Here is a 14,832-nt window from a genome sequence, read left to right as displayed (position 1 = left end):
ACCTACTTAAGTTAAATGTGATCCTATCACATTTGTTTAATTCAAAAATCTCTCTCCAACATCAATTCTACAACAGATCTCTAGGGACTGCACAACTACTTCATTAGTAATTTGTAATGGAGAAAAGATTTAGTTCAGCCCATTTCTGAACTGTCTGAGGAAACTTACATGTTCATGGCATTGATACATAACACTGATGTATCTGCAGGCTACAATAACCACAGTTATACTTGATAGCACAAAGAAACTTTTAAATTCTTTTTGAGCTTGAGATAGTAAAACTATATGCTGCCATGAGCAAAAACAGGGTTTCTGTTGTTTACTGTTAGATAGATGGGTGGCATGTCTGCAGGAAGCATCCACTGGGATAGCAAGCTGTGTGAAATCCAAGGAGACAACCAGAAAAGCAGCTGGAAGCACAGCTCTATAATACTGTACAGTAATTGCTTTTTAGGCCAGACTGCCTAAATGGAATAAAACCTTGCACTGTTAGCAAGGAAACCACTTTCTATTTACTTTCTGCCATGTTCAGGAAAACAAAACATACTGCATTATAAACAAAACTAAATTACAGACTTATCTGTGTCTCATCCTTAGAAGAAATAACTTACAGAATTCTAATTCTAAAGAATTTATCAATAATGGAAAAAGATTTTTTGTTATGCAAGCAGCAAATAAAGTCATGATTACACAGCAGGAATAAAGTTACTGAGTAAGATACTCCTCTAAACTGTGGCAGTGAGGAGAAAAAAGAAAATAAATAAAAACACACTTGAAAATAAATCACTTTTGAGATTTTTTTTTTTTTCCTAACACAGTACTTTCATCATGCTTACTGCAGAGCAGTTGGACTAGATAACCTTTAAAAGTCCCTTCAAACCAAATGCATTCCATGATTCTGTGATTCCTAAGCTACAGAAATGACTATGGACGTTAACAACAAACTGTTAAGTGGATCTGCAATAACAGAAGCAAATACTTCTTGTATTTTAAGGGATCAAAGTTTATGCTAATAAAGCACAATGCACATAACTCATTCAAACATCAACATTATTTAAAAAGGAAATGCACTGGCATTTCTGCTTTTGGCAGAAGAAGAGTTAAATTTGGCAAAGATCAAGAATACCTAGAACTTAGAAGGGATTTCTAGGGAGTCATCTAGTCCAAACCCTCCATTCAAAACTAATTTCAGCAAGATAACTTGTTCAAAGTCAGATCATTCCTGCCAGCTGTAGGTCTTCCCTATTCCTGAGGACTTATTTTGGGAGTGTCACATTGACTTGAACAAACAGTGTAACTCATTCTATTTGTGCTAGCCCAAATCTCTATTGATACAAACATTATATAGGTATTTTGTCCTCACTGGTTTAACTTGTTCTTGAACACACCTACATGGAAATTCTTCAGTCCAAACAGTCTATTCCAGTATGTAATTATATTTGCCATTACAAAAACATTTTCCAGTACCTAACCTTGCTCTCCCTTATAATTTCAGCCCCTTATAGTCTGTCTGTGGCCACAGTGAATATGTCTCTCTTTACTTAAGAACTTTCAAAATACTGGAAAGTCACCTTCTCTTCTCACACCTTTCCTTTTATTTAAGAAATGTCAGGACACTGACCTTCCCTTACAGTGTTGATCCCTTACAGATGTTGATCATCTGTTGCTCATTTGAACTCCATGTAACAAATCTATTTTCTTTCAGTGCACCATGCAGAAGTGGACACAGTGCCAAACAGACCAGAGAGACTTTGTGTGTTATGGAAGCAGTAACTTAATGCTTCTTTACTTAACACCCTTTTCTGTCAATTTCTATTTTCTCCTTCAACAACTTGATGATATGATTTGCAGTAAACCTTCATTCTTGATTAACTAAAGCCAAACTTCTTTGGTTTTCCTTTGTCTGGGGCCCTTTCACCTACTTTCAACTCTCCATTCACCCACTTCCTGACTAGGTTGCCAATTTGCATGAGTTATTTTAAACTTCTATCTCACTGCCTACTTTTGCTGCTCCTCCCAACATGGTGATGTTTGAAATTTTGTAAGAAATCTCTCCCTCTCATCACCCAGGTTCACTAAGTATAATATCAACCACCATAAAACCCAGGACAGATCACTGCAAAACTCCTGATTTTCACTGTTAAATTCGACCCTGTATCTATAATAAATACTCTACGAAGACAGTTACTAGCTAGAAGATAAATATACATTGACTTGCAGTCCATTGCAAAGGTTTGTTAGTAGAAACACCTCTTACATTAGGGTATGAGCAGCTATGTCAGTTGCAGCTTTCTTTCCTGGGTTGGCTGTATCATTCACATGATGGTCACTGCATGGGAGCAGCAAGCAACATTTTGGAAGAGTCATTCAAGCATAGCAGACTCAGGCTATAGAAGCATTAAGAGAACTCAAGTAAAAGTATTGTCCTTCCTCAACTTTGAGGACTGGGACACAGTTAAGAGCAGTGCCTCAAGATGTTGGGTCATTAAACACTCTGGTAGCAACTAAGTTTTAGAATCCTATAAATGGTCAAGCTAACCTAGGTTACAAAAAATAACAAGATGACAAGGCAGTATTGAAAAAGCTCCTTTGGTTGCAATCCTTTATGATTCTAAGTTTTACTGCAACAGGCACAAGACACTGCCCACCTAACAAGATGTACAAAGAAAGTGCAGACCTAAATGCTGCTTACCTGAACAGCTGGGATATAGACCTTTCCTGCTTGATTCACCTAGGACAGAATGTTCACTATATGCACAGGATTCTCAGTAACTATTTCAAACCTGCATTTGGCCTTTAATGGAATTCAACTCATTTTTAACATTAGTAAGGTATATGCCAACAAACTTTACGTCAATTTTTCATTTTGGGAAACCAAGCTTAAAGATAAAGACCAAAGTAATTTTCATGCACTGGTGTTAAAAAGAAAAGGGAAACTCTTATTTCCTTTAATTGAAGCTCCTAGAAGATCTGTTACAGAATTTCCAAAGGAAACCAACACTTACCCTCTATTTAAAAGGCCTCTCTTCTCTGAGCAAACTGGCATGATACATTATAGCCACTTTCTACTTCAGCATCCTGTTCCTTCCTTTCCCCTGCCTTTACTCATACCAGTTTGTAATCCATTTAATTTTGTTGGTTGGTCTTGCTTTGCATCAGTGAGAAATCAGCACATAACTCTGAAATTCATAACATGGAGCCAGAAGAATGTAAGCAGCCTTTATTCAAGTAACAGCTTATCTTAGGAGCAGAGCATAAACTAAGGTGGGTTATGTTTGCAAAGTACTAATGTGTCTCCCAGATTTATGATCTATTTTTAAGAGAATATTTGCATAACCACTGCCTTGAACTGCTTCCTCCATGGCTCTGCAGGGCTCTTCTGCTAGGAATTAGTATTCCAGGTTCTTACTCCAAAAATTCTGACCTTTGGCTGAAGCTCTTTGGTTTAGTCTCAATTAGGTTTTCTTACGCTTGCTCTCAAGTTTAGGTATTTTTTCAGCACTTACAATTATTGTGGCTGGTAATTCTAATTTTACTGAAACAGCCAGAGGAGAAAGAATACAACTGTTTTATTATACTGCCCAGGCCATTTTCTCTCCAAATGAGAGAAAACATCCTACGTTTAAAAAACCCAAGCAGCTCCAAACATCATTACTCAGGTATGAGTGAATATTCAACAAACTAGGAAGATAGTTAACTATCTCAGAAGTCCTCTTGGAGATGTTCTCACATGAATTTAAATCAATGGACCAAAAATAAGCCATCTTTGTTCAGTGAAGAGATTCCACAGTTACAAGGCCACCCTTAGATGAACTGACAAACAGAAAACTTTTCAGCTAATTCTTGTTAAAGAAAAATGTTTTATATTTTTACATAGGATGACATACATTACTAGTTTCAGACTTCTCTGAAAACCATATAGTTTAGACAGTCCTAAAGGGAAGTTGCAACAAATTTTCACAATACATGTTTGATACATGTCCTCACCACTTCAAGTAACCAAATGCCTTAAAGAAGTGACAAAAGACACAGCCAATTACTGTGTTTCACCAAGGGGGAAAAAAAAAAAAAATCACACATACTTTACCCCAAAAGCTGCCTTTGTTGTTGTTGTTTAATTGAATACAGCAGGATCAGAGTATGAACATGAGAACCAAGTGATGAGGTTAATGAATGATTTGCTGAGGAATTTCATCCTACCACACCTACCCTAATTCAGTAATTTACCTTTCTTCCCAATTTCCATGCTGAGAACAGGCATCAGAAAGTTTGTTCATCCAGAAGAGGAGGATATTAAGCATTATCAGAGAATATGGGAATGGTTTAGGTTGCAAAAGACCTTAGAGATCACCTAGTTCCAACCCCCTGCCATGGGCAGGTTCCACAAGGGCCCTGCCCAACTTGGCTTTGAACACTTCCAAGACTGGAGCATCCACAACTTCTCTGGGCATCCTGTTCCAGTGCCTCACCACCTTCATGGCAAAGAATTTCTTCCTAATGTCTAATCTAAATTTAGCTTCTTTCAGTTTGAAGTCATTACCCCTTGTTCTGTCACTACATGCCTTTGCAAAATGTCCCTCTCCAGCTATCCTAGAAGCCCCCTCCAAGTACTGGAAGGCTGCTATAAGGTCTCTTTTTCAGGCCAAGTAACCCCAACTCTCTCAGTCTGTCTTCACAGGAGAGGTGCTCCTGCCCTTTGATCATCCCCATGCCCTCCACTAACAGTTGCATGTTCTTCTTGTGCTGGGGACTCCAGAGCTGGATGAAGTACTCCAGGTGGGGTCTCACAAAGGCAGAGTAGAGGGACAGAATCACCTCCCTCAGCCTGCTGGTCGGTCATGTTTCTTTTGATACAGCCCAGGATATGGTTGGCTTTCTGGGCAGCAAACACACTCTGCCAGCTCATGTTGAGGTTCTCATCAACTAGCACACCCAAGTCATTCTCCTCAGGACTGCTCTCTATCTGTTTTGGATGGAACACAAAGAGCTCTCTGGAACATTATGTACTCAGACCACTAGTCACATTAAATATCAAAGCACCAAGACTACACTCTCTAAATAGTGCTCAACACCTTTGGTGTAATTTTTGTGACTAGTGTAGTAGGGCCATAGTACCGTTTTATACTGGTTAGATCTTCATGAGAGACCTGCCTTTGGAATAAAAACCCACTGCATTTCCGTAGCTCACAAATGAGGTAGTGAAGATCTGTGACCCTGAGTAGGTCAGTAGTGCCAGAAAGCAAGATTCAAGCAAAATAGATCATGTTAAACAAAGTCAGCACTTATGCAAAAGGTCAGTCTTAGGAGGAACTCAAGGTTACAGTGAACTGACCAACTGTGAATGCAAAGTGACCGCAGACCCTTTAAAAGTGCTCCTTCTCTGCACCAAAGTCATCTAAATTTTGCTAATATTTGGTTCCTAACATATACTTCATTTGTGCTAACCAAGGCACATTTTTAGCTCCTAGAAAGCAGTCTTGCAACTCTTGTTCATGAATCCCACCAAAGAGGTCTTTCCCAGGTGTATTCAGGGCCTGTACTGCTTCCTTACAACTCTAGTGCTTATAGACAATGTAGAGGGTCCAGAAAGTGTTAAAGGTTTTGGCTTAATTTTGAAGACTCTCTTCAACGACCAGAGGTCTTTCAGTCAACCTTCAAGTATGGTTAACTTCAAAAGCAAAGCCACATAATTAGCCATTTGTTACAAATAGCCCCGTGAAAGGCTATTTACATTATCAAACAAGTGGTTAAGCTAAAACCAGGCTGTTTCCAGCAATGGCACTTCAGACAGTATTTTCTTCAACTACTGGCCATTGTTAAAGTCTGTAAAGCACTATTTTGCAGGTAAGAAGTTTTGCCCTTCAAATTAGTACCAAAGTCTGTATCACCTTGAAGTCCCTCCACAGGCTGCGACTAGGTATATTTACTAAAGGAAGACAGCTCTACAAAAGCATCACCATCATCACAGTCCTATTGCAATTCTATAAACGATTTTGCATTTTAAGTAACAATTATCCAAGATCTTAGTTCCTCACTTAAAATTAATTACTTGAAGACTGGATTAGTATCGTTAGAAACAAGGCACTGTGTTTCTGCTTTTAAGGAAAAAAAAAAAAAGCTTTAGTTATCACTGAGAAGCTAGCAATCTCAGAGTTTGCTTTTTTCTTTTAAACAATGCAAACAGTATTTCCCAAACTAGATGTACTTTGCTGTCCAAAGTCTGACAAATACCTACAGCAAATCTAGAGCATGCCATACATAAATGGAATTATGAAATATGACAACCAGAGACCATGACATCCCATAGCATTTCAGTGAATCAGAAGAACAAGCACTATATTCACGTCTAAAAGAGGACTTAATAATTAATAATGAAAATGTTAATAACAAATTAAGATACCATTCCACAAGGCTTACTAAATAAAGTCATATCAATCTTGAAAATACATTTCTTAATAAATACATAATCAGTTTCTCAGCCTTTTAAATTGATGAAGAAATGGCTCTGATTGAAAATGTGGTAATAGTTGAACTCAAGTCTAACCTGCGTAAATTAATAAAATGCAAAACTTAAGTTAAAAAAAACCCAACATTAAAAAAGCAACATCCTATATATAAATTTCTCCTGAAGCAATGCCTTAAGAGTAAATTATCTAAACTATAGTTTCTGTAACTGTGATTTGTGATTAACACACATTACACTGATTTTTATTTAGACTGCCACCTTAATGCTCAACAGCAAGATCTGGAATAAGATACATGCAGAACCTTTATACCAACATTAAGTATTGATTCTAAGCATTCAGATGGAAAAAAAAAAACAAACTATAAAAAAAAATAGAGCAGTCTGACAAACCAAAGGTTAAATTATCACTAAGTGTTATTTATACCAGCTCTCTCCAAAAAGCAGATTTTTGTTAGCTTCTTTTAATGGAGATTTTCCTTTGTATTACACTTTGACAAAAATAAAAACAAACCCAAAGTTTGTAAATAATAGAACAAATAAAAAAGAAAAATAACACGCATGAGAAAGAACGTATTTTGCTGAAGTAAAGCAAAATTTTTGTGAGGTTCTTCAGTAAGTAATGAATCAATAACATAAAATCTAAATAGAGAATACAGTATTAGCCAAAAATGAAGAAAATATTATTTATAGTGCTATTCAAACATCCTTTTCTTATCAGTCTTTAGCACATCTACACTTTTGTTGTCCAATTAAAATTTCTTACCACAATTTTAAGGATCTGACATTTTTCCTGCTGCTTATATTCAGAAGGCTAGCCTACCACCCAAATGCTATAGCAGAGAATACACCACAAAGCATCTGCTTCTCCAAAAAGTGACCAATGGGAAAAATTCACCATAAATTCAGTATGTCACAGAACTCATCTGCTTTTTTTATATTTGAATAAGGGTCACAAATTGGCTGCGCCACAACACAGTACTGCTGGAAAATCTCAGCTTTCTCTTATTGCACTTGAGGCACAACTGAAGACAGTATTATCAACAGAACATTCAGAACAAACCATGTATCAATCTCACTTAGGACAAAATGTACATGCTTAAATTACTTGATCTTTGAAGGATATAGTCTACTAATTCTCAAGAGATAAGACACTTACAATGAAAAAAAATGAACAAAAACCCCCAAAACCATACCAAGGCCCCCAGCCTTTTTTCTAGAACCCATTCTGAACAAGTTTATCTGCTTTACCGAAGGACAAAATCAAAACATCTTATTTTCAGTAAGCAGTCCTGACCCTCAGAAAAACTGAGTTTTCCAAGGTTCACATAGAGTGCAACAAGATCAACAAATACAAATAAGAAGGTAAAACTCTACTATATACAATAATAATTTGATAATTTCATAGGATTGCTTGTTATTATAATAGATGCATTTCCCATTACCTTGTCAATTTGTTCATATTACTTATATCATACTCTGACAAGAAATATTTTACATTTCATTCAAAGACAGCAGGAAAAGTCTTTCAACAACGTTGACTGGCAATGTGCCACTGCCATCATTGAATCATCAGGCAAGACAGAAAGCAACACCAAAAATAACATTCTCCAGCTGGGTCCATTGGCCATATGTTGCATGAAGGAAAAAAAAATAATTAAAAAAATCCCCAAACCACAACAAGGGAAAAAAAATATACACAAAAAAACCCCACCACAATGGTGAGAGACTGTAATTTTTTCCAGCAATTATGAAGGAAGTAAAAAAAGAAAACAAAACACAAGTACTCAGCCTGAACCGACCCCTTCCCCCCAACAGCAGCATTTGTTTTACCCCAGATACAATTTTTTCTTTTTAAAGTCAGGATCACTCCAAGCTATTTTTCCTGCATCTACTATCAGGTATTTATCCCTCATTAAGGTAGTATCTAGCTGATCTAGTTCACAAGCAATTTACAGATTCCTAACATACAGCAGCAGTGCACACTGCCTGTACAATTTCTTCCTCTGCTATACAACCACGTGAAGGTTAATTTGGCCTTGGAGCCTTCAACTTACCTTTCCCATTTTGCCATGCAGTATACCAGGACAAACTGAGGAATGTAGTGATGAAAACTAACACGGTGGCCACAGTTCCATTTCGGAGCCTCATCTCATTTCAGCATCACACTTGTTTATGTTTTATTAGCGATGATGACCTATCTGTTGTGCTTGCTGTGACGAAGTTAGATGAAGTCCAGCAGCAGCAGATGGCAAATAGTGACACAAAGTATAGACCTCACATATCAGAGGCAAAATAAATCAATCCATTTAATTTCAAAGTGTTGTAAAAGCTTCCTTACAGCTCTCGTAAATTAAACTTCTCTTTATTCTTCTAATCCTGTTTGAAGAAAACAGAATTTTAGCAGGTTATGCCAAAAAATATTTACAAGAGTCCCCCATGTACCAAAATACAGTAAAGAAATACTATGATACACTCATTACTGTGGCTCACAGACACCTCCCTCGCACTGCCTCTGACTTGGCTCAGAGAATAAAACTTGTTAGATTAATTTGTCCTTTTTCTGTTAAGGCTGCTTTTATCTGGAGGAACTATATTTCACCTGAATTTGGTTGTTAAAGGACAAACACACACATCATCAATACTATGATTTTATCATAAGCTCAAGGCAAGATCACGTCACTCTGGAAGTTGATGAAGTGATACAAGAGCTGTTTTCAGGCAGCCAGATGGCCAAGGCCCCATTCAGAAGTGTCCCAGCAAAGAGATCGAAGCTTTAAACGCTTTTTACAAACCTATATCCCTCATCCTTCTCTTCTCAGTGCAAGACTGTTTGATCCATTCACAACCTTTTTTTTCCTACCAGCTTATAGGTAGATAAAGCACAGGGTACAGTCACACATGCAGAGACTGTTCAATCCAACTGGCAACAACCCAAAAGCCCCCAAAATACTGTGATATGACCATATCACTCCTCTATCTCTGCCACACAGACACAAAGGCAAAGCACAGAAATTACCTACAATTCACTTTTATCCCAGAAGAAAGTTCTACATCCTGGGATTAGGAAATATTCAACTCACCAAATGCAGCCAGCATCTAATGACACTGTCCTAACTGAACAAGACAAAGATCATAGGGAAATAAATTAACCAACTTTAAAAGATGAGAGGGGAGGTAGGTTTGTTGTTGAAGTGCTAAGGATCCTTTACAGTAGTTCAAACATTAACTCTCTTTTAAGGCACTGTCATTTTTTCTCCACTATAAACTGCATCTGATACAAATGTGCTACCCAGCAATAACTAACTTACTCTGATTTTTTTCTTGGAAGAAATCTATCACTCTTTTGCCTGAGTGCATTTAGAACAGGGGGGGAAAGAACTAAAATTATTATGGTACCAAGAGATTTCAGTCAAATCTGAACTACTCTTCCTAAGCTTGTATCAGATACACATTACCTTTACCAAAGAACTTGCAAAACAAGACATAACCAACAGGCAGAGTTAACAAATGAATGGAAGTGAACAACAGAGTTGCAGAACTACACACTCTGGTATCCAAATTTTTGTCACAACATCCAGGTTACAGAAAGTGTTCACCTTCAGACTACCATTACCTCACATATAATACTAATAATGTGCTTTGTTTTGTGGAACTTTATGCACAGATAGATTTGTGCCTTTAAACGTTAACACAGAAATTACATAGTACCTATGAGGAAGGAAACAAAGGCAAGTACATAGGAAGCAAAATGGATGATAAAATTCAGTAAGAAACAAAATTAGTTTAGGATTAAAAATAACTGCAAAAGGCCTTATGATATGCGAAACCCAGATGCAACACAATGAAAGATAAAGGCAACTGAAAGACCTGTAGAAAGCTAACACGGAACAGCATGCCAGGAAATACCATCAGCACCAGCACTTTGAATTGGAGATGGACAAAATAAAAGTCTGAAGAGTTTACAATAGCAATTAGGTGAGAAAATAAGTCTGGGTGAAATTTAATTGCGAAGAGAGATTAAGATCTCAAAATACCAATTTTTTTTTAAGCCTGTCTACAAGAATTTGGAAGTTCAGCTGATTGCCACACTATGAGAATAAGTGACTAAGATGCCAATAAACTCAATGATACCAACAGTCCAACATAGCTAAAGTGGCTCTGAAGCAAGGATGTCTAAATCATAATCTAACTTCAGTTATTTCAGCAGCAGTCATATCTCTTTGGAGCACCTCAAGTGTGCATTTAGGAGACCAGGCTCTAAACTAGACAGATTATCCCAATGGGGGTAACAGACAGCTGGTCCAACATGCAAATAGGAGAGGGCAACCAGGAGAATAAAAATATCTGATAATGCAAGAAAAGTGAATCACCTGCCTTGCTAGAAAATGAGGGCACCATTTTTACACATGCTGCAAAAAATATCAAGATGCTGTAATAACAGCTTCTCACTGTGTTATTTGAATCCACAAAAAATACAGCCTGATTTTATTTTTTAATAAATAAATTTTAAAACTAGTAGCAACATGATTCTGTTAGCAGTGCATATACACACCATTATGTCAAATTAATAATTATCACAGGTTTGTGTTGGCTGGTTCTGCTTTTACCCTTCTCTTCTGGTGTTTGTAATCACTCCTCTTAGCACAGGCACCGGCAGCTCAGCAGTACTTCAAGTATTTCACTACATTAAGCTGCATACATCGAGGCCATACTTGAACCAGAAGGATTCCATCTTTTAAAAATGTATGTAGTTAAACCAGCAGAAACTCATGTGTAAGATGGTACATAAATTATTTAATCTCCAGGTGGTCAGTTTAGGTTTGTTCAATAATTCACAACACAAATGAAACAAATTTCACTGAGGTGCAACCCAGTCTGCACCAATGTCAAGGCGGGGTATAGCTAGACAGATGAAACGTATAAAATTTTCCAACACCATTATGACCTGAACCTTTCCCACTGCAGACTGACAGGAATGACCCTGCTGAAGGCCCTGGGTACTGAAGGTACCTGACTCCTCTCTGGTGCTGAGCAGCAGTGAATCATTGGTTAAATAAATGAAGAAGTTTCTGTATTCATCTAGACACTCCCAAAATAGATGCAAAGCACATTTCCAACTGCAAACCACAAAAAGTGATACACTTTAATGCCCCTGCAGAGGCTCTTTACCAGGTTGCTGAAGGGTTACACGGTGCAGGATGGAAGCCTGAAGAGTGCCGGACTTCTCAGAGAATGAGCCCAGACCCCATCCTGTCGGGAGGTGCAAAACCACTTATACTTTCATAGTTTCATAGTTTCATTCAGGGTTGGAAAGGACCACAAGGATCATAGTTCCAACCCTCCTGCCATGGGCAGGGACACCCTACACTAGATCAGGCTGGCCAGAGCCTCATCCAGCCTGCTCTTAAACACCTCCAGGGACGGGGCCTCGACCACCTCCCTGGACAACCCATTCCAGGGTCTCACCACTCTCATGGGGAAGAACTTCCTCCTCACATCTAGCCTGAATCTCCCCACCTCCACCTTCATTCCATTCCCCCTAGTCCTATCACTTCCTGAGATCTTGAGAAGTCCTTCCCCAGCCTTCCTGTAGGCCCCCTTCAGATACTGGAAGGCCACAATTAGGTCACCTCGGAGCCTTCGCTTCTGCAGACTGAACAGCCCCAACTCCTTCAGTCTGTCCTCATAGGAGAGGTGCTCCAGCCCTCTGATCATCCTTGTGGCCCTTCTCTGGACACGTTCCAGCACCTCCACATCCCTCTTGTAATAGGGGCTCCAGAACTGGACACAGTACTCCAGGTGGGGTCTCACCAGAGCTGAGTAGAGGGGGAGGATCACCTCCCTTGGCCTGCTAGCCACACTTCTCCTGATGCAGCCCAGGATCTGATTGGCTTTGCGGGCTGCAAGTGCACACTGAGAGCTCATGTTGAGCTTTTTGTCCACCAGCACCCCCAAGTCTCTCTCCTCAGGGCTACTTTCCAGCCAGTCACTGCCCAGCCCGTATTTGTGCCTGGGATTGCCTCGACCCAGATGCAGGACCCTGCACTTGCTCTTGTTGAACTTCATGAGGCTGGCTTGTGCCCACCTCTCCAGCCTGTCAAGGTCCCTCTGGATGGCCTCCCTTCCCTCCAGCGTGTCTGCTGCACCACACAGCTTGGTGTCATCAGCAAACTTGCTGAGGGTGCACTCAATGCCACTGTCCATGGCACTCACAAAGATGTTGAACAAGACAGGTCCCAGGACTGATCCCTGAGGGACTCCGCTTGTCACTGGCCTCCACTGGGACATGGAGCCATTGACAGCCACTCTTTGGGTGCGGCCATCAAGCCAGTTCCTTATCCATCTAGTGGTCCACCCATCAAACCCATGTGTCACCAGTTTGGAGACCAGGATGTGGTGCGGGACAGTGTCGAAGGCTTTGCTCAGGTCCAGGTAAACGACATCAGTTGCTCGCCCCTCATCTATTAATTTTGTCACCTGCTCATAGAAGGCAACCAGGTTGGTCAGGCAGGATTTGCCCTTGGCAAAGCCATGCTGACTGTTCCCAATCAGCAATGCTGCCTCTAAAAGGTTGTTCTTCAAGATGGGGGAGAACGGTCCACGATTAAAAGACAAAAAGAAGGAAAAGGCGGAGATTCGCTAAACCGCGACTTTTCCGTGTTATTCGCACGTAAACGCTTCAACCAGCCCGGCGGCGCGCGGCTGGCCGCCGGGGGCGACGCGGGCGCCCTCGCTCCCAACCACGGCAAGCCGTCACCCGCCGCTGTTAACGGCAGTTACCTCAGGGTCGCCGGCGCCCTGCCATTTCTCAGCCGAGTCCCCCAAGCCTGGGGAAAGGGGAATCCCCTGTCTCCGCCGAAAACGTCTCCCGAGTTAGTTGGGACCTTCTCCGGTGTCTCTCAGCCCCGGCCGTGGCTGTTCAGTCGGGAAAGGGAAAAATCAGACGCGGAGATACGCACCGGCCGCTGCCAGCTGTGCCGAGCGGCAGAGGGCGAGAGCTGACGGAGATGGGAAAGGAGGGAGAGCGCCGGTCCAGAGAACTGCGCGGCGCCTGGTGCATCGAAGCGAGGTTTTGGGGTGAAGGGACAGAAAACAGCAAATTCTGCAAACTCCCTTCGGGCTCCCAGTACCTAGGCAGGATAAGAAGGAAGGGTCTTTGTCAGGGGCCCCAGCCAGAGAAGGAGGGGGGAACAGCGCCGCCCTCCACACGCGCCGCGGGCACCCCCAGCACACGGCGAAGGAAGGGGCTAGCACCAAGTCCTGCCAAAGAGCTGTAAGCGCTCCCTACGCTACCACCATGCAAGTGCATGCAAGCGCACAAGGGTAAATTCTTGTAGATGGGGGACGGTCCCCAGCCTCCCACCTCCCCTCTGTCCGGCAACACCGCAGGGACTCCGTGGCGCTAGGAGAGGAAGCGCCTCCGCTGCACACCCCCTCCGGAGAGTGCGAAGAGACGTCCGACCCTAGCGCCATAAAATTAAGATTCGGCTGCAGCCCCCAGCCGAGCTGCCGGCTCCTAGTCGGGCTGGAAGGCGGTAGCAGGGGCCCGAGGCTCGGTAGTACGCGTGGGACCCGCTGGCCGCTGCTGCTGTCCTCACCTGTGCGCTGCGCTCCGGCAGGGGGAGCCGCGGTACGCGTGCGCCGGGACCGACGGCGAGCGACTGTGTCGCCTCGCTCCTGGGCTCTCGCTCCCTTCGCCCGCCCTCACTCCCCCCGCCCTTCTCTCGTCAGCAACTCACCAGGTTCAGGCACCCACCCCCCTCCCCAAGCGCCATGGAGCCGCACCGAGCCTCGCTCCGCCCACGACGCGGAAACCCCACCCACCAAGCCTGTGACCGTCCCTGCTAATGGGTGTCATGTCAGAGAGCGTCTTTCATTGGCTGAGCTGCCGGTAGCTTTTTTCCGCCGCGCTATAAATAATTCAGTCTCGCGAGATCTCTGTCAGGTGCTGCGGCGCGAGCTGGGGGTTGTCGTTGTCTGGGCTGCTCTTCAATCTGTTATGTTATCTTTTAAGCTTGTTTTCGAGGGTTTATTGTTCTGGGAGAGTCCTAAGAAAGGCTTAGCTCCCCGGCACTTGGGTGAATTATTGCCCCATAGTCAGCTGCAGGAGGTCCGTCCTGAACTTGGCTGGCTGTGGTCACTTTAGAGCAAGCCCCTGGCCTTGTTAGGTGATGGGGCATCTATACTCTTGAGAGGAAGTTAGTTAAGTTTTCTTGAGCTGCCTGTCATTGCCAAGGAAATTACATATATCGGTGCCTTGTGTGGAGGGCTTGTTCACCAGTGACAAGCAGTCATTTTAACCATACTGTGCTAATCGTGGAGTTGTAGCAAGAACTGTTAGAATTAAAGAGCAACTTGTTACTTCA

General features: G+C 41.7%; 1 protein-coding gene across 5 annotated transcripts in view; it reads right to left on the bottom strand.

Annotated features, from left to right (window-relative positions):
* MGAT4A (alpha-1,3-mannosyl-glycoprotein 4-beta-N-acetylglucosaminyltransferase A) overlaps positions 1 to 14,185 on the bottom strand; it is an 89,711-nt gene extending 75,526 nt beyond the window's left edge. For 2 of the 5 annotated variants that reach the window (XM_068138921.1, XM_068138904.1), the window contains exons 1-3: positions 14,065 to 14,185; positions 13,247 to 13,596; positions 8,521 to 8,842 (exon numbers count right to left, since the gene is read on the bottom strand). In XM_068138921.1, coding sequence (XP_067995022.1) covers positions 8,521 to 8,614 — 94 coding nt within the window. In that variant the 5' untranslated portion in view covers positions 8,615 to 8,842; positions 13,247 to 13,596; positions 14,065 to 14,185. Of the gene's footprint in view, positions 1 to 8,520; positions 8,843 to 13,246; positions 13,597 to 14,064 lie in introns of those variants that run through there. The other 3 variants (XM_068138894.1, XM_068138884.1, XM_068138912.1) reach the window with 2 other exon arrangements.
* Positions 14,186 to 14,832: the final 647 nt, after the last annotated feature.

Source organism: Melanerpes formicivorus, unplaced genomic scaffold, assembly GCF_026170545.1.
Source record: "Melanerpes formicivorus ecotype bairdi unplaced genomic scaffold, bMelFor1.0.p_v2 SCAF_1, whole genome shotgun sequence".
Lineage (NCBI taxonomy): Eukaryota > Metazoa > Chordata > Aves > Piciformes > Picidae > Melanerpes > Melanerpes formicivorus.
This window is presented reverse-complemented; position numbering and strand designations above follow the sequence as displayed.